Genomic DNA, 22,479 nt, shown 5'->3' with positions numbered 1-22,479 from the left:
ACTACTTCAGACACAAATCAATCATTAAACAAAATATAATAAGGCAGGAAAAAAAGACTATTTTTAATATTCTCCTATCATTTATTAACTTATAATAATGTGTTAAAATGACCAGTGTTTGATTTTGATGTGCGGATGTGATGTTTTCATGCAGGATAACTAAAAGTGACATGATGTTTTGGTTGACTTGTACCCCCCCAGATTGGATGTCGGGGTCATACTGAATGACTGAACGTGTGCGGGAAGGGGGCGGAAACTCTAAACAGATCAAGGTGTGGAAACAAAAAGACATTTCCAAACATTCATCGACATTCTTCCGTGTGAAATTAAGTGAAATTATCCATCAAAAAAGAAGCTGGAAGATCCAGTCCAGCTTTTCTATAAATTAAAGTTTAAACACGGAACCCAACATGTCTAAAATCAACATCTGCAAAGAAAAAACATGCAAACATTTTTTTTTCCATGGTAAGATTGAAAAGAAATAATTTCCCCCCCAAGATGCAGCAAAAACCTCAAAAGGAAGCAGGAATGAGAAAATAAATTGCACATCAAAAGTTGCTGATGAGTCCAAAGCGTCTTTGATCCATCCGTCAAAAAGCTCAGGGGTGTCTCCGAGGTGAAAACGCGGGATGCCGCATCCCGAGTCAGTCCCAAATCTGTGTTTGGGGGCCCCACACACTGGCAACACTGAACACGTCAGCGGCCATTTTGGGTCTTTTGGAGCAGGCAAGCACAAGCTTCTCCAGGGGGAGCGTCTGTCCAGGTTTTACTCAACTTCGGGGCTTCTTCTCACTGCTGTTCCTCTTCCTCGGGACGGCCTGCTGCCTCCTCGGCTTGGGGCGGCTCTTGCGGGGGTCTGGGAGGAGGAGGCGGGGCCTGGGGCCGAGGGGGCATGATGATCTGGTGCTGACGCTGTCGGTAGGCGATGACCGTGCCCAGCAGGAGGGCGATGACCGTCATGAGGTAGAGGTCCCACTCGGGGCCCAAAAGCTGGTCCAGGTCCACCTGAGAGACGAGCTCACGCAGCTAACGAGCAAGCACAGATGGTGGTGTCACAATCTTATTTTTACACTTGAATGACATGAATGGCTTCCATCAGTGTTGAGGACTCACGTTAAGGTCTTGCAGGTACTGCAGCGTGTAGATCAGGCCCAGCTTGCACAGAGCCAAGAAAACTGGCACCTGTGCATCAGGACTGGCTTCTGCTGCCAAGTCGTAGAAGCGCTTGGCCAGGTGGATGTCCTGGAGGACACAAATGGCGTTTATTGTCTGGTTTCATGGTGGAAACCCGGAAGAATCACACACCTTTTTGATACCCAGGCCCTTCTCATGCATGTAGCCTAGGTTGAACATGGCCTGGGCGCTGTTCTGCTGCTCTGATGCCAGCCTGTAGTGGATGACGGCCGTCTCGTAGTCCACGTCGGTGCCGAAACCATAGAAGTGGTAGTCCCCCAGTTTTATCCTGGCCACGGTGTAACCTAGATTGATTGTTTAGATTGATGACTAGTGAATGATAGAGGAGGAAGACGCATGAAGGCACCTTGAGCAGCAGCTCTGGTCCAGTGAAGCAGAGCCCGAGGATAGGTCTCGTTCTCATTGAATATCTTTGCACCCCCTTTGGTTGAACAATTCAGAAAAAAAAAAAAAAAAACAGATGGCAAAATTAAAAACAAACTCAATGAAACTTGAATGAAAGTTCTCCTACTCTGGTCCAGGATGAAGGCCACGTTGCTCTGAGCCACCTCATAGCCCTGCTCGGCCAGCAGCAAGTACTGGACCAGCGCCGCATCGCTGTCGCCATCCTTGAAGCTGCTGTACGCCGACAGCAGGCGGTCGGACCAGCGGCCACGCTCGCACACATTCTTGAAGAGCTGCAAAAAAGACAATCGGTTCATTTGGTCGCAATTCTGCCTGTTAGTGAGCAGCAAAAAAAAACCCACTTATTGTAGTTGAAGACATGGGGAAAGGACGAATACTAATTCATGTAAATAATAAATATGCAATTGTATATGCACTTTGTCATTAATATTTAAGGTATACTCATCAAAATTAGGACCATGAAGCCTCATTTTACAGCTTTTTTTGGTAAAAATGGGTTTCTAATGATGGGAGAAAATGGCAGCAAACACGCAAGTTCTGCATGTGTCAGTGGGTGCAATACGCGGCTCCTCACCTCTACTGCCGTGTGACACGAGCGCATGACGCCGGTACCGGTGGCGTGCATCTGGGCCAGATTGTAGAAGGCCAGGATGTGGCCCGCCTGCGAGGCCAGGTTGAAGAACTTCAGAGCCTGCTTGTAGTCGCGCTTTACGCCGATGCCATCTGTCGGGTACCAAAGAAACAAAGAACTTTTGTGGATGAAGAAGGATCGCATACAAGCGTCCAGGGAAGGAGAAGAGGTCACGTGACTTACTGTAGTACATGGTGCCCAGCTGCAGCTGTCCGTCCACCCAGCCCTGCTCTGCCGCCTTCTGGAAGTATTTCAGGGCCAGCTCGTAGTTCTTAACACAAATTGTGTATATTATCTGATTAGTTCACATACAGCTATTTTTTAAAGGGGTTTTGCCCACCATCTACAATCCTGATGCGAGGAATGAACACATTGATCTTTTCTGTGTGTTCTAACAATATAAAAAGTTAAAAGGAGGTACATAATGGGACAACACATATGCCAAAACAACCTCCAAAAAGGGCTTCATTTACATAATGTGAGACGCATGTTAACCAAGCTACAGGGACATTAGTGTAATTACTGTTATTAACATGGTTACGCCCAAGAACTACGTTACTGGTGTAGTGACGCCTCACCGCTGTGTGAAATCATGGCATCCAAGAAGGAAGTTCCACTAAAAACGTTGTTAGTATTACACTCACAGCATTGATCAAAAAAGATAAACCCTGTTGGAGGTGTTTTATTAGCAGGCTTTGTAGGCTAAATAGCATTAATTAACTGCCTTTTTTGGCCAGTTTTTATATCTTTACAAAAGCACAGAGAGAAAAGACATGTTCATGTCTCACATAAGGACAGTGGATGATGGGCAACAGGTTCATGTTTATGATGTCATACCACTGAGACGCCTCTTCCGTACAAGTAGGCCATGCCCAGGCCGCTCTGTCCCACTGGGTTTCCCTGCAGGACGCACGGAAACAAAACTGTCAGGAAATAAAAAAAAAAAAAGAGCACATGCTGACTGCAAAAAAAAAAAGTCTCACCAAGTCTGAAGCCTTCTTAAAGTACTGCAGGGCTGTCTCGTTGTTCTGAGGCAGGAACTCGCTGCCTTCAGAGTACATCTGCGGGACAAAGACAGACACCAAAAAAGTCCAACAGCAGCAGACAACAATCCCACCAGTCATGTTGGTGGCACTATTACCCATATCAGGCTGGGAGAAGGAGGACAGTACAGTACTCACCTTGCCGAGGAAAGCCATAGCGTGTGTATTTCCTGCATTTGCAGCTTGGTTGAAGTAGTCATACGCCCTCTGGTGGACAACAAAGCCAGACATTATTCAGACATATTAGCATAGAGCAGTTTACAGTCATCCCTTGCTATATCGCACTTCCAATGTGTGGTTGTTTAGAAAAAAATAACTGCATGAATGAGAGTGTGAAAGGTCGATTGTCTATACGTGCCCTGCCAGTGGCTGGCAACCAGTCCAGGACGTACCCAGCCTTTCACCCCAAGTCAGCTGGGATAGGCTCCAGCACACCCACCCAAACAACACTAATGAGTATTGAACAGCATAGAGAATGAAGTGAATCTGGAACCCATAAACCACGATAGAGGAGGGATGCCCATATCTAAAGTCATCTCCAGGCTACAAGATACCTGGTGGTTTTGTTCTACGCCACGTCCTCCGTGCAGGTGGAGCTGACCTAGTCCCACCTAAGGAGGGTGACAAACACACGGCTTTAGATCATATCTGCAATGGAGCCTCTAAAGAATAAATGACATGATGACAGTATTTGGTGTTTTAAATGCAAATGTTGCCCCTAGACCAGAGTATTTGTGTTATTTCTGTGTCTAGTATACCTCCACTGTAGTACATTCATACCTGAGCCTGCACATCCCCCTTCTCAGCCAGAAACTGGTAGTACTGGATCAGATCCTCCTCCAGCATTCCACTCGCAGATCCTGGGTTCTCCAGCTCGTCGAGAAGCCTAATCTTCTGCACGGCTGTGCCTCCCATCAAGGACACGTCACTGGCCACTGTGGCAGGTGAGGGGGAGCAGGTTATGTGGGGGCTGGGGGGCCCTTATGACTGATCTAATACGAGATGGTCTTACCCTGATTGGCCACCAGCCTGTAGTGTGTGAGCGCAGACTCACAGCTCTGCGGAACACCCACTCCCCCCCAGTATCTGTAGCCCTTAGAAAAGGAAGAAACACATACATACATACATTTATATTCATGCCATCATGTCGTTGCTTCCCTCAGTTGGGAGAACTCACCAGAATCATATGCGCAATCAGATTTCCTCCCAGGGCACCAAAGGTGTAGTAAACCAGGGCCTGCAGAAGATGAAGCATTCAAATTGATCTCTCTGCAATGCTGCAACATTCACACGTGACAGCCCATCATAGCAATTCCCAGCTACAAAGCAAATATACCCCCTTCTGACGATGCCTTCAATGCCGCATTTCTGTCCCTCTTTGGATTCCCTTGCAGAAAAAGCACCAAATTCTCTCAAGTATAAAAATACGCTAAAAATACATTTCACTGTAAATACAGTAAATAGCACAACTGCAGAGAAACTAGCTCCAAATACTACAATATGAGCAAAAATGAAGAGAAACAAGCTTTGATCCCTTTGATGTTCTACTGACTAATGGTAATGCTTTGGACGTGCACATTTTTGTCCACAATAACATCAGCACAAATACTTTACTTCCAACACCCACAATTCTTAAAAATACCTTTGCCTGACTGGAGTTGACGCCAAGTCCTGCAGCGTACAGAAATCCAAGTGCCTGTAAAGGAAAATAAAACAAGGCAAAAGCTAATTTTATATCATTGACATTTTATTATGCTCATTTTATTAGCAATATAGCTGAATGTTCATTTCTACCCTAAAGAATTATTCAATACTTTTTCCCCACAGTTATTATTCTTTCGTATTGGGTTGTTTAAGTGTTTTCCACAGAGGGCCGCATGCTAAAATATGAAAGGATGAGGGGCCACTTTCAGAGTTTTTCTAAACTGAGGAAAAAAAACAAAAAAGTAGCCTGCATCGCAAGCTTGTGTTGTTTTTTTCTGCTTACATAGCAATTCTTTGGTCATTGTTCCATTTTCACTTTTTTTTCCCCTACTTCCACCGATATTATGACTTGAAGTTTGATTTAATTTTTGTAATTTAAAATACTTTAAAAAGCATCCTTTTTTCCCTTTAATATTTAAACTTTAGCTTCTAAATACAGTTTTTCTTCATATTAGTTTTGGAAAATCACGACTGTCAACATTAGAAAACTATAGTCACCTAATATTTGGACTGCTTCCCCCTTTAGTGTTTTTTGACTTCCTGTTTAAAATGTGCCATGAGCCATTAAATAAACAGCTGCGGGCCGCACACGCTTTGGACACCCCTGATTTAGTCCATTACTCTTATAAACAAATACAAATTAAATCATTTTTTTTCCTTTTCTAAGCAACACTTTACGAGGAATAATAGGAACGAGATGAACGTGAACAAATAGCAGTGATGTGACGTAGGACTGGGTACCATCTGCGCTTTGGGGGAACCCTCGGTGGCCAGCTTGTCAAACATCTCCCTGGCTCTGCTGATGTTCTGGCTCATGTAGTCTCCAAAGAGCATGGCGTACGCCACCTTCTCCATGGCCTTCTGGTGACCTTTGTCCGCCACTTTCAGCAGCTTGTCGTACAGACTGGGCAAGCACAAGTTGAAGATTACCTCAGACTGCTAAGACGTGCACAGACACCCAAGTTGTATGGCAATAAAAAACACACGCAAAAAGACGTCGCTGTGACAAACTGGGATATAAAAGGAGCAGACAGAGCACACTGATTGATGTTGGGTGATAAAAAAGCACACTTAAAATGATCATTGGGGCTGCTATCCCCAGATTGAATGCTGAACATTCTGCAATCTTACAAGAAGTTTGTATTGGGGGGAAAAAAAAGGTATTTGGATCAAAAACGCGCCCCTTTCTCCTACAATTTGACAAGACAGCCCTGTAATATCTGCATCACTTTTATCTTTTGATACTTTGGGGCACTCACTCCTTCTTCCAGCTCCGCTTGGTGGTGGTGTTGAGCATGCGCAGGACCGTCTGGTACTGATCCTCAGCTTCCTCCGCCTGCAGTCTCTGCTGTGCCTGTTCCTCAGCTGGAAGAAACGACAACGGCAGCAAAAACCATGAGGGAAACGGCAAAATGTGTCAGCGGAGGAGGTGCAGAGTTAAACGCTTACTCTCACAGAACCCCCACTTCTTGTCCTGGTCGTAGTCGTAGGTGGTGGAACACCACAGTCGACCGTCCCCTCGGCCGTTGGTGGTGCAGTCGGCGTACTCTTTGCCTTGGAAGACGAAGGGGAACATGCAGGTTTCTCCATTGGCTGTACCGCCGTTCACCACAGGAACTTTAACAATAAAAAAAGAAAACATGTTCATCCATCATACATTTATATCTTTAAAACACATATTAAAGAGTGTTTTCCTGTCACACATAAGGATTGCAGATGTGTACAGTTTTCCTTTAAGGTCTATTTTGGTTAAGAGTCAGATCTTCTGAAACAAATGAGTGACGCTAACCAAGGTTCTACTGTAGCTTGCTTGGTAGAGGTACTAAAGCGTGACACAGGGGCGGACCAAAAGGCAACACAGGTGGCACGGTGCTTATCATTTCTCAGGGGAGCGAGACAACAAAATTGTGGGCATTATTTAGACTTTCATATTAGTTACACTATAGTTATTGGGCTACAACTTCTCATGCACTCTACTGTATACTCATTCTTTTGAGTCCTTGCCTTCTTTAGGTCTGTCTAAAGAGACACGCTGTTCCGGCAGGTCTTCCTTCTCTTCTGCCTTCACACCATCTCCACCATGCTGCTTGCTTTCCTCTTTGTCTCCGTCTTCTGTCACAGACACGGAGGTGATAGATGCACCTGCTGCAATTCTTGAGGCCAAGTGAGCGTCATCCTCCTCCGATTCTGGATCATGGTAGGGCTGCAGACAGTATAGAAGGGAAATGGATGCACAGGAAGCACGCACATTTTTACATAGTTGTTTTGCTAAATAAAAAGTGATGATTATACAGTATAAGCTTACCTTTAGCTCTGGGCTTTCATTCCCGTTTTGCTCCTCATCTGGAAACAACCAACAAGTCACTGACCTGTTAGCTTGACTGTAGTAAAGCAAAGTGTTGCTGGACGCCCAACAACTGCCAGCTTGATGTTCAAGCTCCAGCAAACCCAGTCAAAGTGTGGATTGATGCACTTACCAGCCGTTACTCCACTGGTCACGACCACTAGTAGAAGTGTGCAGATATAAAAGGCTCTCGCAATGTTTAAACCTCCTTTTAAAGAAGCCATTGCTGGTGCGGCGACTAGCTCCCAAGCTGCTAGCTGTTGCTCCAGTCTCTACTGCTGCCACGCATTCAGCCACGAGATGTTGCTTTAAATAAACAACCTCCTCTCAATTAGTAGTGTTATTTAAAGCTACTCCTGTGTGCCATCGACCGTAGTAGCCGTAAAAAAGATGCTAACGAGTCCAGCACTAGCAGGAATGACGTTTAGCTAACAGGGTGCTATGACATTAGTCCTACAAACACGTATAAAATAGCTCAAATTGCAACACAAATTGTGTTTAAATAGTTAGCCGGCTACTTCGTCATGCTTGTAAACAGCTACGTTTGACGACGAGCAGCTACAACACAAACAAACAGACGTGTCGGTGAAGAGATATTGTATTACTTAGCCATTAAGCCCTTACTACAACAGGTCGGCACTTCCGGTTCCTGGAATTCGACCTATCGTTGCACGGGATGTGGGCCAATCAGGATGAGACGGGGATTTGTAAACCAATCGGGTACGTACACAAATATATTTCGAGCAGATGGGTGGGTCCTTTATACAAATACACGATAGTGATTTATTAATTTATTAACAAGGGTGATACTTATTATAGAAACAAATATACATTGTAATAGTATCTTTAAGACGTCAAACCTTACCATTAGCTGATTGACATATCATACAATGATGCAACTCTCTGCATATACTGTTCACTGTCGTCACAAAAAGACGTCACACAACAATACACATACTTTTAAGATGTAAATGTTTATTTACAGGCAGCTTAAGTGGTGCTTTGAAAAGTAGATAAAAGAATGTCATCACCAATAATTATACAAATCACAGTAAACAAAACAGTACAAGGCTTGGTTCAATCATTATTTTCAAGATACGTTTGTTTCTGTTTTTGTGTGTTAAGATTGGTCTGTAAATCATTCACTGCATGCTCCTTTTAGCGGATACATTTTTTGGGTGATGAAAGCTCACTGCTGACGAGGCTATGCTTCCTTATAAGTAACATAGTCAGCAAGTCCTTGCCTCCAATCTCTAAAAGGTGTGTGCCATTCAGGTACACAAAAACAAGATTATTGATAATAATTTTAAGTTTGTCAAAATAGGGTGGCTCAAATCTTCAAGTGTGTATTTTGGAAATACATGACAAATTTCACAACCAATATTATAATCTTTTTTTCTATTACTAAACACAGTTGAAGTGGTTATAAGGCATTGGAAGGTCATAATAACCAAGTAGTGGGTGTCTTGTTCCGGAATCTCTGTAGATTGTGGTGTCAGTGGCGTCTTGCGGTTAAAGTGGTCGTTACTGTGCCGATTTAATGACCCACTCTGCTGCTGGATTGAGCTGGAAGAGGTCTTTCATGTAGGTTTCCCCGTCCAGACATCTCTCCTCTGGAAGAAGGGATATTTGGAATTTACACACGCACCATCATTAAAAATGGACCGTCTTCAATAGAAGCTGGACTTACTGATGTTTCCGCCAATCTCATAGAGACACAGCTCCTCTCGCCCCACTGCCACAGAACTACGTGTAAACAAAATAGAGGCAGTGTCAGATGCAAATAAGACTTCATGTTAGGTTGACTAACATACATGCACATACCTATCCTGGCTGAGAAAGCGTGTGAGTACGTCGGCCGCCTGCAAGTCTTCAGTGAGCTGAACAGCCATGGATACTTTGCTGAACTGTGGCGCCTGGACGCGGATGAAACCCTGCGAGCTCTCCTGCATGTCATGAACACACACGCAAATGACACAACAGTGACTTCCTGAAACTGTCAGAGTGCAATTTGGATGGAATAAAACTACAAAAGAATTCCACTCAGTTACAGAAATACAATACATTTGAATAAAATATGAAATATTGTAGTGCATGTTAGTGCTGCAATTAAAATATGTTGCATTTTTACACTTCGCCACTAGATGTCACTGTTACCCACAACACTACAATGGCGTTATAAATGTAGTCATTGCCAAAATTATGAAACCTTCATACAGCACTCAATAAAAAAACTTGGAAATTTATTTTTTTTAGCAAATCAATTTATTTAAAATATTTTCTTTACCTCAGCAATTTTTAAAATATGTGATTAGTATTTATATTCGCCCCAAGTCAGCTGGGATAGGCAACCCTAATCAGGATTAAGCGGCAAAGAAAATGAATGAATATTAGGGATGCTCTGATCCCTTTACATGAATACGGCATTTGAACAAACACTTTATTGTTGACTATTATATTTATAATATTTCAACCCCAAGCAAGTTTTGCAATATTTGATTTTACTTTAGTAATTACATTTAAATTTCAATCATTATATTAATACAATAGCAGTAGAATTTGTCTGTTTATCTGATTTGGAGTGTATCTATTGCTGATTGGCTGGGGAAAAACACATGATTTCACCAGCATATGTTGAGGTGTCTAATGTGTTTTCACCTCAATTCAAGTGACCAAATATGGTTCCTTGGCACGCAAGGGGTGATGTTTGAAGGACATCATCAGCTTGTACCTGATTTTATGTCCTGTGAGATGTATAATAAACAATTTGAAGCACGGCTCTCATTTCTTTCAACAGCACACACTCCATTATCCCTTTAATAACAAAGACTGACAGGTTGTTTTAATGGTGTTGGACAGTAAGCTCCGCCTACCTCAGGCACAGCTTTGTCAGGTGGTTTGTCAGTGGTGATCTTCTTCAGCAGCTTCCTCATTGCCTTCTCTTTGTTCTGCTTGCGCTGGCTCTCCATGTTCTGCTGTCGCACCTGCGTCAGGATGAACTTGGGGATCTACAACACACACGCACACGCAACGTCACACTCATGCAACGCAACAACACGGGATGTCCTTCAGAGTCTTACAGTCCACAGCAGGTTCTGGTATCTAATGAGCAGGCGCATGATGTTGGCCGTACCGGTCGCCATGGACAACTCCTGCTGCTCTGTGACCTTTGAGCGACATCCCTTGAACATGAAGATGTTGGGCGCCATGACGACCGAGACATTGTTGAGGGTCATTTTGTTGTTGGCCTGGTGGTCGATCACGCGCTGGAAGAACTCCACCAGGGCCTGCCGAGGAAAACAGCTGTGGCCATCTGACGTGCCGCACTTAAAATACTTGTGTACTTTTAAACCTTAAATACCTTTAAACTGTCCCGATTGGCCTCCGGTAACAAAAGGAGCAGAAGGTTCAAAGCCTGCAGCTGCTGCTTCTTTGTGGGCAACTCTGAAAACCCAAACATCAAAGTTCATAGTGTGAAAGGTGGGGGTGCACGACAATTAATGGCACCAACATGGAAATGATAATCATTTAAAAAACGCTCCAATGAGGTGAGATTGTTTCTTCTTGAGCAAATCAAGTCCTGCCTGTGATTTTAGCAGCCTGTCGTAACTTTCCCTGAGCTCACTTGTAAACAAACATCCACTTTAAGAGGAAGGACGCCGTCCCAAATGTGGCTTAACAAGGGGAAAAAAACCCATGGAACACACAAAAATCACAGGTAGCTCGGACCATGTGCCCAAATACAGTGCACCTTGCTGCGCCAAACAGGTGGCTCCTCCCCTCTTAAACTCTTCTGGTAGTGGTGTCCTGGTTTGACCAACACCGGGGCGCTCCAAGAGTCCAACCGCAGTGCACCTTGCTGGGCCAGGCTAGGCGGCTCCCCCCGAATCTGTTTTATTAGTGGGTGTGGCTTACTGTAGTCCAGAAATTAGGGTAGATGTAAGGAAGTTATTGCTTATTTGCACTTTATCGGTCTTGAGAATAAAGAGATCCATCCATTTTCTATGCCGCTTATCCTCACTAGGGTTGCGGGTGTGCTGGAGCCTATCCCAGCTGTCTTTGGGCAAAAGGAGGGCTACACCCTGGACTGGTCGCCAGCCAATCACAGGGCACATATAGACAAACAACCATTCACACTCACATTCATACCTATGGACAATTTGGAGTCACCAATTAACCTAGCATGTTTTTGGAATGTGGGAGGAAACCGGAGTACCCGGAGAAAACCCACACATGCACGGGGAGAACATGCAAACTCCACACAGAGATGGCCGAGGGTGGGATTGAACTCGGGTCGCCTAGCTGTGAGGTGTGCGTGCTAACCACTTGCCCACCGTGCAGCCCAATAAAGATGTTAAAGTTGTTAATTTGTGAAGAGTAACATGAATGCTGCAATGAAGTATTTTTAATTAGCCACACATTACTGCAGGTGTCTGGCCTAAATACGCTAATAACCACCAAGGCGAGGAGAAGAGTTTGGTGCAGAAAATGGACAAAGTAGAAGCCAGGAAGGAGTCGTACGCACTGTCAACGGCGATGAAGGCGTTGAGATACTCGACAGTCAGCAATGAATGCGGCAGCTCCCTGATGAACAACTTCAAGAGGCTAGCCGCGTCGTGCTGTTTCAGCTGTTGCCACGGAAACATCCCATCGTAGAAAGAGGACTCCAGCTCCTGGCACAGCAACTAGAATTTTTTTTTCCCGGGAGAATTAACAACAGTAAAACACACGCTGATCTGAGCTGTAAAATGAATTTGCCTACCTTGACTCGAGTGGAAGCGCCAGGGATCCTCAGCAGGCCCTCTGTGTCTAATCCTAATTCTTCTATGTGGTTGATCAGCTAACAAGGACAGAATGCGTTGAAAAATCCACGTGGAATGATGGAAGTGGGCGTGCTCACCCTCTGCAGGATGAAAGGCACTTTGGTCCCGGCGGCCCTCCTCTGGTCCTGTTCTAGTAACGTGACAAGGGGTACCCCAAAGAGACCACTTTCTGCACAAAACCCAAACATCGGAAGGTCATTTATTGACATTATCCTGAGTGTGCTGGAGTCTGTTCATCTGGATTGCATGTCATGTGTATTTTTTTGCACGCGCTGCGCACCTTTCGTTTTGGTTTTGCCAGCCTTGTGAGCCTTCAGGTCGATGCCGCCTGTGTCAAAAAGGGCCGTCATCTCCACCAGAGCGAGTCTTCGAACCTGACGGGACATGTACACATTAAGTAAGACGTCGCTTATGTGTTATGTATCTGTGCTTTTTATTTTACCTTTTTCATATCCAGGGGGGACAGATGTCCAATTCTGGTCTGGCCAGTTTTGTCTCTCAGTAACCTAAAGTTCTACAAAGGGAACATTAATGAGATTGAAAATTATGTTTTAATCTGTTGTGTATATATTTGTACTATATTTAATTTCATAAATATCATTTAAGTAATTATATATAGAATTTTACCATTATATTTAGGTTTAAAAATGGCTTAAAAAAACGTTGAGCATAATAATTCCTCTGCAATACCAGCTACCACCACCATATGTCACTGTTTCCCTTTCTACACGTACACCTAAAGCAAAAGGCCAGACGGCACGCTTCCAATTCTCAAGTACACTAACTTTTTTCTCTCGGTCACAGCCCGGGGGCCCACCACATCATTTTAGGTGGCCCACGAAAGCCCGGGAATAATGCTTTGTGCAGTTCTTTATCCATCAATTTGTTAGTAAAATCTAATGAATGCATGGGCAATTATGTAATAATATGATGAGGTTATACCGTATTCATATACAATGACAGATACAAGCGACCCTCTGAAGGGAGCCATAGTGGCTCCTCCATATTGGCCCTCCTTGAAAAGGTGTTTGAATCAGTATCTCACCGGTAACTTGTCATCTGGCGAGTTGGGGCTGGTTTTGTTGGCGAGGCCATGCTGGTTGTCCCTGTAGCTGAGCGCCTGCTCTGAAAATGCCACGTCAACGTTCATGACCGTCTCTGCTTCTGTCCGACACAAGAGACCGGACGCCATTTACAGGACATTCATTACGGCCAAAGCAAGGGTTTGACGTTTGTTTATGGCGTTAAAGTGCAGTTCCGTGTGGCGTGTTTTACTAATAGAGAGTCTACAGAGATGGAAAGGAGCTAAAAGCCATCCCTAACAGTGAAGTGATGACTGCATGGAACGCTTTAGCTGACTCATGTCGCTGAGACGTTACCGGCTGAGTTGGAGTCGCTTGGTGGGCTCTCGTTTCTCTCTTTGACCTCTCGTGGCTCTCTGTCCTGTAACTAGACAAAGACACATAACAGCGTCATTAATCATCAGCCTCCCTGCAAGAGTCTTATGTTAAATATTGGCTTCCTTCTGTTAATGGGATACTTCAGTACAGTGTAGTCCACAAAACTAGCACTACTCTTTTATAAATGCTTTCCCCCCGAATTATTACACATTTTACACTTGAAAGTATGGCTGTTGCAATCGTAAGACTTGAAAGTTAAGGAGGGATGACTAGTAACTTTTGGAGGAGGAACACAAAGTGCAAAGTCAGCGATGTTGTGGGCACTTCCATTGCCTTCCAAAAACAACAAAGAGTTGTCTTATTAAGACGAAAGGTTTTCTGGGGTTGTTTTGTTTCCTATTCTCAGATGCTAAAACTTTATGAATTGTGGCAACTCTTCATCAAAATGACCCTGGGTGTTCCACAGGGATCTTTACTATGCCCCATGCTGTTCAATCTAATGGGCTCTAATACACACAAAAAATATACAGTATGTATACCAAACTTGAACAACCGGCTTTTATTGCAGGTACCTAAGATTACTGTATGTTGACTATTATGAAACATGCGTGTTCCAACCTTTTCGGGCGGCCTGAATATATCCCTGACGTCGGGGAGGTGCTGTCGGTTGCGCCGCCGCAGCGTTTGATGCAGCGAAGCCACCCGTCGCTCCACAGCCGCCGCCTGAGTTCTGGTCAGCGTGGACAGGAACACAGCGCTGTCTTCTTCCTGTACGATAAACCCCGGCAGGTATGTGTGAGTGTTTCATAGCGCAGCGGTGTCCAAAGCATTTCCAGTCATGGCAACATACTCTAGATATGCTGAGAACTTTTCATTTACTGTATTTTCCTTATTTTCATAGGTTGGCTGTTCCTGTGACTTATACTCCAGAGCGACTTATAAATGAAAAAACTGTTTATGTTACATAAACATTGGACACCTTTTCTGTTCATGTTTATTTTTCGTGTAGGTGAATAACCATTGTGTTAGCATATCTTACACCTATTTAGTCTGTTCTCTATTCTTTTATTAATGTTAGAACTTGCTTTCCAAGATGACATAATGTCTGTTTTGGTCAAGTAGTTTGTAAAATAAATTGCCTGCAAAAAATACGACTTATAGTCCATACATTTTTGGCCTTGTGCGACTTATACTCCGGAGCCACTTTTCATCCAGAAAATACAGTAATAGTATTTGTACATTTCCCTAATATTATGAATGTATTCCCATAATCAACTTTTCCCCAAACCTAATTTTCTAAAAAAATGACAAATGTATTTTTTTCGCATGACATTATGGTTTTAAAATTGATGAAAATGATATTTCAGCTCTATGCTACTAAAATGAGGGCAAAGTTTATACTCGTTAAATTACTGCTGATTGAGTTATTTCTTTAAATGTACTGTATATTTTTAGCTTCTACCACAGGCTAAATATGCGTCTGTGATATGTGTCCTGACGGAGCCATGATTGACACCTGGTCCTGGTCAGCTGCCAGTGAGTCATCAAAGAGCTGCGCAAGTCCCGCCTCCGTGAGCCACGCTTCCTCTTGCTCCCCTTCTATAAAAAAAAAAAAAAAAAAAAAAAAAAAGGGTAACATGAACCATTCATTACACATTCGGTGCAGGTGCAGGATGAGGAAGTAGTGTTTGCTCCAAAGAACAATACCCCTCATAAAAGTGCCAAAATAAGACCCGGATGTCCATTAAGAACGCTATTTAAGGGCCAGTCCTACCATCAGGGGTTTTCTGCTGCTCCTCGTCTTGCGACTCCCCTTCATTCTTTTCTGCTGCGGCCCCTGCAGAGCGAGTGATGTTCTCCACTTCCTTCCAGTAGTCGTCCATCTCCAGCTCATCCAGCGAGTCCTGCCGGATATAGTTGTGATAATAACAATAATGATCATCCCAAAATAGCGGTAGCATACCTGAGAGTTGCAGCGCTGGCATGCTGGCCGAGGTCTGAGTCTGGAGTTGGGGCTTTGTTGTTTGGGGCTGGAGCCAGGGTTGGAGCAGACGGAGGACCGGGGACGTTGAGTCTCTACGCTTGGATTGGGCTCCACCGAGCCGCCATGTCGGTTCCCAGGAAGGCCGCTGTGGTTCTGCTGGACACTGTAGTGGCCTGCTTTTCTGCTGCAAGACAGACACACACGACCCCTGTGATGCAAACGTGACTTTCAAGGATGTTCCAAAAGTAACATGATGTTCTCAGAGTCTGTCGAGGAGCAAAATCTATCATCTCAGGGAAAGAAGAGGCTCTAAAACGCTCACATGTCAAGTTACAGCTTCCCATGAAGGAAAACACCCAGGCTTCACTACGCATCTTAAAATGCAGTTTGAGGCTCTGACAAGGCTCTGGTTTGTCGTTTGTCGTATATGGCATCGATTATGCAATAACAGTATTAAGCTGTTTTTTTTTCAAACTGACCTACAGCCTGTTCTTGCTTTCCTGCAATCCCTGCACTTTGCACCATGTTTAACAGTTAGAGGAGGTGCCGCCCCATGCCTAATAAAAGATAGCAGCCTGCTTGTATACATGTATATATCTTTCACGACACAAGTGGGTCATATCAATCAGTCTCTGTGTATTTTTTACTACTACAACTAGTGAAGTGCGGATCCATCCTGAAATATCGATACCAGGTCTTCATGCTCTAAAATCGATTCTCAAATATTGACGCTTTTGATTCTTCCGTCATTTAAGGTCATGTCTGAAACATTTGTCTGTTGAAACAATGGCCGATACTAAACAACGTCATGTGTGAATAACGTTTTCATCATTGTAACAGTTCTTAATAATTAATGTAAATCCGGTGTATAAGCTGCAAAGGTCCACGTCATAAAATGGCACATTGACAGGAGCCAATCATGAGCTGTGAAAAAGTGAGTAAACCCATTGGAAATTGCATTACTCAATATAATAGTCTGACTCACGGTGTCATCTTACAAACAACACTAACCTCATCACACAGCAACTTAACACACAAAAGGTATATCTAATAAATATACAAACAAATACCAATGCAAGTTTAAATGAAGCACAACATTCATTGGAGGACAAGCGGCGTAGAAACTGGATGGATGGATAGATGGCGCTGCAATGCTGCCTCTGCCCACCAGAGGGATGCTGACATCAATGCAGCACCAATGAAAATGCAGTAGTTCTAGCGCTAATACATGAGAAGTGTCCTGGCTTGTCCAACGTCACCATAAAAATGACCAAAATGAGGCTTTAAGTTGAAACTACAACATGTTGTAGCGTTCATGTTAACAAGTCAAACACAAGCATAGAAACCAGAGATATTTGCTACCTACAGGTGAACCCACAGAGACAACTTGCCTCCTCCCGTCATCGTCCGCCTCAACTTGTCTCAACCCGTCCTTTCCTGGAGCAGTTCTTACTTCCACTGGCCCCCTATCAGCTTCTCCTCCCAGTCACACGTATCAATGGCTCCATAACTTGATTATGACCATCATCTGCTTGCCCCCGTTTGACTCAACACATGCAGCGAACGCTTAGCGGCTGTGGGACAATCTCATCACTCAGGAATGACAAAAATGTTCATGTGTGGACCAGGGAAGCGGTTCCTACACCTGGCAGGCCGCACATGAGCAAACAGCCGAGAGTTAATCATTTAACTTCATCAAGAGCTGTGCAAAAAAAAAAAAAAAAAAAAAAATTAAAAAAATATTTAACATAACCATAAATCCGTTGCAGCGCCGATCCTGATCCAGTCCGCTTTGCCGCAAAATGCCACTCACATTGACTCCAGGAGGCACTGCGGTGAGAGTCCGCTCCGGCTGCTCGCAATACCAAGACTTCCTTGTATACAGGAAGTACTGGTAAACAATAGCCGTATTTGCCTCAGCAGCAGTGTCCTAGATGTTTGCGGGGTTTTGTTGGTGCCTTTTGACTTCATACAATGAGTATGTACAAAACCCTATCTTTGTTCATGTTTATTATGATTAAATAGCCTTTAGTTACTCGATATTGTTGTTTGTTGTTTGAGTGTACAATGTTGATCAACCGATTGCCACCTGTTGGTCATCACTGAAAAGGTGACAAACTATGAAGGCCAATATTTGCATATTAAAAAGGAATATAAAAAAGCGAGACATTGCTTAAATTGTGTTGTCTTGAAAAATACTGATTAGTTTAATACCTGACCTTGGAAAATATCAGTTCTATTCCTTCCTTTGTCAAAAAGCCTGTCTCCAAAAATTAATATATTTGAGGTCCACTTTAGAGGTTCTGTTGTATTCCACGGTTGTTGTTTTTTTTTTTGTTCAGCTAAAAGATGAACCTCTACTTCCTGGAATGTTCTGGGTCATCTACAACTTTCTGTCATTTCTAGAGGAAACAATGAGCACCAAACAAGGACGAACACACACACACACACGCTGCGGGAGGCAAGACAAAGGCAGGCTGTAATGTGACGCTGTGGGTTTTTTTCTGGATGGAGGGGCAAGCCATCTGGAACACACACACACACACACAGTACATGTACACAATACTGTGCAAAAGTCTTGGGCCAACACAACACATTATAGATCATTCATTTGGGTGCCAGTCCATTTGTTCGACTACATATGAGACCTAAATATGACAACTTTTAGCCAACACAAACTGTTTTTTTAAATAATAAATTACGGTCTCAAGTCGCCTGGCCAAAAACACAACACTGGAAGGGGGGGGGGGGAGCAAAGACGTGTGTCAACACTCACAAGCAGGTGTGTCCATTTGTGCACCATTTGGACTTTTGCTCTGAGTTTACAGTGTGTTGATCTAAACATGCACACACACACACACACACACACAGGGACACATGCACGCACGTTTCCAGCATGTAAACAAGCTGCTTATAAATAAAAGAGTACGGTCTGTATGGTCGTCGTTTCCAATACAAGCTTAGTTCCTGCTAGACAGACTTCAGGCTTGCGTTAAGAGCGTTCCCCTTTTATTGTCACGGTCGTCATGTGATGCAAGCAATGAGCTGTGACGTCCAAAAAAAAAGCAGAACACACACATACGCACACACACACATAATCATGAATGAATTGAGACATATGAAGTCATGGCTAAAAAGATCACCATTGCCCATCATCCCCAATCCTGATGTGAGACATAAACACACGTCTTTCTCTTTTCTGTGCCTTCTAAAGATATAAAAAGAGCTAAAAAAAAGAGGCAGATAATTAATGCATGTATTTGGACACACCTATTCCACTTCCACAAACTATCCACGCTGTGAGCATGTAGCAACAGGTCCATTCATGATAACATGTACTACTTACACTATTTTACTCATTTTAAGCACCAGCGCAACTCCAATTAGTACAACTACCTTTCACTAAAGGCCTGAGGCATTGTGAACAAGTGTGTGGTGAAGCTAGTTGCTAGGCAGCTACTAGCTAGCCTGTGTGGTGTGGCGAAGTGTCACTACACCAGTAAAGTAGTTCTTTGGGGTAAGAATGTTAATAATAATAACAATGTTGATGTAGCTTGTTAAGAATAGTTGTGAAGCATACAAGCGTATTCAAGAGTCATATTGTATGCTGAGTAAGATAGATGCGTACATGTTGGCAGGTCAGTACGACCATTGAAAGTTCTTCTCAACTGTCAACAAACAGTCTAGCTTAAGTCTGAGGAGATCCTGTATGCTTCTGCGTAATATTAGCTATCATGCATGCACTAACTGCTTGTTACTCATTACTGTTTTAACCCAACAGCTTCACACATGACTTTGGACCTGACCTCCTGGAGATAAGATCTCCAAAAGCAATCATAATAATAATAGCATGTAACTCAAGACAAGTTATTCCTTTATTATTATTATATTGTCTTCAATATATCAAAGCAATGCTCTGCCATACCTTTGATATTATTAGAATATAAACATAAATGAAAACAAGCAATATGTGTGCTGTGGTTTTCTTAAGGACATGCTGTCAAAAAGCCTCTGTGTGCGCTCTGGTGCTTTTAGGAATCTACTGCAAAAAAACTAACCTAGTTAACCTCCCATAAAGTTTTGAACTTAACTCGCAGACCATGTTTGGAGTCTTACTGGCCCGCGGGCCACCAGTTTCATATCACTGCTCTGTAATGTCCATGTGTGCCTCATGTTTTGGCCCAGTTCCTCTTGTTACAAAGTGTTCTTCCACTATAAAGTGTCTACTTTGCAAAACGGGGGCATGAATAACAAGTTGGTGATGATTAGAAAGGTACAAAGGGGACCACAACACCAAAAAAACATAACCCAAGGCAGTGGGCGGGGCTAGAGTCATACAAGTCAAAGCATTTTGGTGGCTTGTAACTCTAAGATGTTTGTGCAGTTAACGCGTTAGTACTAGCGTGACTCATTCATGCCGGAACACACAGCAGAGAATAACACTCGGTATGACATGTCATGATTGTTATCGCACAAAAACACATGCAGGTGTCCCACCTGGCCGCAGGGGGGTGGTGCTCCTGGCCTGATGGACACGGCACACACAGTCCAGGTTTGGCCAAGAGTTCTGCGTTGCTGTGGTAACCCGTCAGGACCACTCCCTGGGACTGCTGCTGCTGCCGACTCATGTTTCCCCTCCTGCTCGTCCTTCTATTTTAACAACAATATGACGTCCGGTGACCGCACGCTGCTGTGTGCCACACGGCCCTCCATCTACACGTACGCTACCGACTCACGGTGATCGCAAACGAACAGAAAGTTTCCATTCCCTCCGTCCTTGTGTTGCACTAGAATAAAAGTGTGTCATCACAGCATGGGTTGGACACTGAGTACAGGGGCTGGACCGCCGGTGGAATACAGCGACCTGATTGGCTGGAAGCGTAAGGCAACGTTTTAATGTGATGGCGTCCTCTGTTGACCGCGAAATGAAATTGTCTAGTTGGATATCAAAACAGTTTGAATGTGGAAAGTTAATTTTGCAGTCGTTGCTCTGAATTACCAGTATAACATACACATTGAGTGTATTATTAAAATTATTTGGGGAAAACTATTCGGAATTTGAGGTTTGCCTGTAGTTACTTCCGTACTAAACACATCTGACCAATCAACGAGGGTCTTAGTCATCCCGTGGTTGGAGGTGATGCATTTGTGTCTCCTCGGATTTCTGACGTTAAATTGTTCTATAAACTCGGAACATAAAACGTCAGATTATGTCTATGTCTTATTAATGTACACACAAGAGATGGAATACGTATTACGTATGAAATGTTGTAAACCTTAACTATTTTGGCAACGAAGTTTGCCTCGTATTTTCTTTCTGGGGTTACTTCGGCAATAAGCACGTTTGACAAATGAACTTGTGGTAGTCATCACGTGGTTTGAAATGAGCAAATTTCGGGTCTGCTCAGATTTCCGTAATTTTGACAGGAAAAAAGCTTCAAACTAAACAAAAGATGTGCGGATATGTGTTCACACTTTATTGCTCGTTGATGAATATGAAATATTCTTCTTCAATGACAGTATATCGCCTTAAAACAATGATTCTTACAGGAAACTATTCTATGGGTATGCTTCAGAAACGTTTTCATAACATTTACTGAAGTTCAAAGAATCCTAATTAAAAAGAGATGGGGATTCTGGCACGTGTGTGTGTGTTTCGAAGTAGTTTATGAGGTTACTAAGTGGACATGAAGGATGCTTGGTGGTGGTGTTCACGTCCATATTAGGTAAAGAGTGAGAGGAATCCTCCCCATTTTAAAAGACACTCCTTGCGCATTTGGGACACAGACTTCCCCTAACATAGTGACATAATGAACAAGGATTTATCAGCCAGAAATGTCCATAAGTGCTGCAAACTGCAACACACCTCAAGAAATGGATGTATTTAATTTCAGAGGGAGGAGGAATTATATTACAACTTGGGCGCTATCGCTTTAAATCCATATTGCCATAACAATACACACTCAAAAATATAAACAACTTTTGCTCCCATCTTTCATGACCTGAATTCAAACAAGTAAACCTTTTTCAATGTAGACAAAAACGCTATTTCTCTCACTAATCTGTCTCAGTGAGCACTTAGCGGCTGGCTACACTAAAAGGCCTTTCCAAAATGTGCTGTTTTACAGTTTTGTCGCTGTAGTGTATTTTTCACCATCTTCCCCTGTTTGCTTCTTACATGGTTGTTGTGTTGCACTTTGTCGCTCTCAATTTAGCAGGCAGCGGCTACTTTGCGTCACCAACGTGCAGGGTTGCTTTTGTGTGTGTGCTACAGATATGTACGTGAATACCAAGAGTCGTGAGTGACCAGGAGTGCCGGTTAATATTCACAAAAAAATTATGCCATTGTGAAAAATACGGCTACATATATTTTGAACAAAAATTATTGTATTTTCTGTTTCCAAACAATGTAATCTGGATCGAGTCACATACAGTCCCTTTAAATGTCTTACCATAGGCAAAATATAGTTCCTACTAGTTCTAATGACACTTAAAATGCTGACAGGTAAATATGGCATGAAAAAACTCACAAGTTGCATTATATATTAATAAATGCCTCTTACCTGAGGTGACGGTAAAAGGGCAGCCTGGAGACCATAACGGCTGTGTGTGTCCAACCAAACTGTCTCTCTACTGAGGAGATCACCATGTGCTTGGGGATGATGTTAACACACACACATACACACACACACACACACACCCAAGTCGATTAGTCTGAGAGGTCAATCAGATTGTCCTGCTTCCCTGCTTGCCCCTCCCCCTTTCTGATCCCATTTCATCCCTTCTATTTCTTTCCATCCTTTCCTGCTGCTTCTCACGTTTTTAAACATTGTGCGTCCATCCATTTCCGGCCATTAAGAACCAAAAAGCAGTGTAACAGTACATTGTAGTGGGACTTGAAGCTGTTTCCATTATTTTGCCCCCTCATGAGTCTCTTAAGTCACTGAAAAA

The 22,479-nt window shown here is 43.4% G+C and overlaps 2 protein-coding genes across 3 annotated transcripts; both read right to left on the bottom strand.

Moving 5' to 3' along the window:
• Positions 1–53: 53 nt before the first annotated feature.
• On the bottom strand, positions 54–7,981 carry sel1l (SEL1L adaptor subunit of SYVN1 ubiquitin ligase). The gene is made up of 21 exons (XM_058057465.2): positions 7,455–7,981; positions 7,283–7,320; positions 6,982–7,180; positions 6,427–6,594; positions 6,237–6,342; positions 5,719–5,881; positions 4,916–4,969; positions 4,451–4,510; positions 4,286–4,367; positions 4,054–4,208; positions 3,828–3,884; positions 3,412–3,480; positions 3,214–3,291; positions 3,068–3,130; positions 2,414–2,501; positions 2,174–2,322; positions 1,706–1,871; positions 1,541–1,615; positions 1,306–1,478; positions 1,114–1,242; positions 54–1,026 (listed from the first exon to the last, which is right to left on the bottom strand). Exons 1-21 carry the CDS (start codon positions 7,543–7,545, stop codon positions 790–792), a joined length of 2,400 nt encoding a protein of 799 aa, XP_057913448.2. The 5' UTR covers positions 7,546–7,981; the 3' UTR covers positions 54–789.
• Positions 7,982–8,279: 298 nt separating this feature from the next.
• arhgap18 (Rho GTPase activating protein 18) lies at positions 8,280–22,180 on the bottom strand. Of its 2 annotated transcripts, none has more exons than XM_058057467.2 (18): positions 22,092–22,180; positions 15,508–15,712; positions 15,319–15,448; positions 15,061–15,143; positions 14,163–14,312; positions 13,524–13,593; positions 13,190–13,308; positions 12,587–12,658; positions 12,425–12,518; positions 12,222–12,313; positions 12,084–12,161; positions 11,847–12,006; positions 10,683–10,765; positions 10,402–10,608; positions 10,195–10,329; positions 9,146–9,267; positions 9,012–9,067; positions 8,280–8,934 (listed from the first exon to the last, which is right to left on the bottom strand). In XM_058057467.2, the coding sequence occupies exons 1-18, from the start codon at positions 22,175–22,177 to the stop codon at positions 8,846–8,848; spliced, it is 2,031 nt and encodes a 676-aa protein (XP_057913450.2). In that variant the 5' UTR covers positions 22,178–22,180; the 3' UTR covers positions 8,280–8,845. The 2 variants fall into 2 exon arrangements, with proteins under 2 accessions (XP_057913450.2, XP_057913449.2); XM_058057466.2 differs by lacking the exon at positions 22,092–22,180 and adding an exon at positions 20,026–20,346.
• Positions 22,181–22,479: the final 299 nt, after the last annotated feature.

This window comes from Doryrhamphus excisus, linkage group LG19 (assembly GCF_037039965.1).
Source record: "Doryrhamphus excisus strain RoL-2023G ecotype Guam linkage group LG19, RoL_Dexc_Guam_v1.1, whole genome shotgun sequence".
Taxonomy (NCBI): domain Eukaryota; kingdom Metazoa; phylum Chordata; class Actinopteri; order Syngnathiformes; family Syngnathidae; genus Doryrhamphus; species Doryrhamphus excisus.
The sequence above is the reverse complement of the archived record's forward strand: the minus strand, read 5'-3'. Positions and strand labels throughout refer to the sequence as shown.

Coding starts and splice junctions, on each gene's coding strand:
- arhgap18 (XM_058057466.2), bottom strand. CDS start 20,156: ATGAGTCGGCAGCAGCAGCAGTCCCAGGGAGTGGTCCTGACGGGTTAC. Junction 12,007..12,083: donor GCGCTTCCACTCGAGTCAAG/GTAGGCAAATTC, acceptor AAAAAATTCTAG/TTGCTGTGCCAGGAGCTGGA. Junction 8,935..9,011: donor TGAGATTGGCGGAAACATCA/GTAAGTCCAGCT, acceptor CCCTTCTTCCAG/AGGAGAGATGTCTGGACGGG.
- sel1l (XM_058057465.2), bottom strand. CDS start 7,545: ATGGCTTCTTTAAAAGGAGGTTTAAACATTGCGAGAGCCTTTTATATC. Junction 1,872..2,173: donor CGTGTCACACGGCAGTAGAG/GTGAGGAGCCGC, acceptor TCTTTTTTGCAG/CTCTTCAAGAATGTGTGCGA. Junction 1,027..1,113: donor AGTACCTGCAAGACCTTAAC/GTGAGTCCTCAA, acceptor CTTGCTCGTTAG/CTGCGTGAGCTCGTCTCTCA.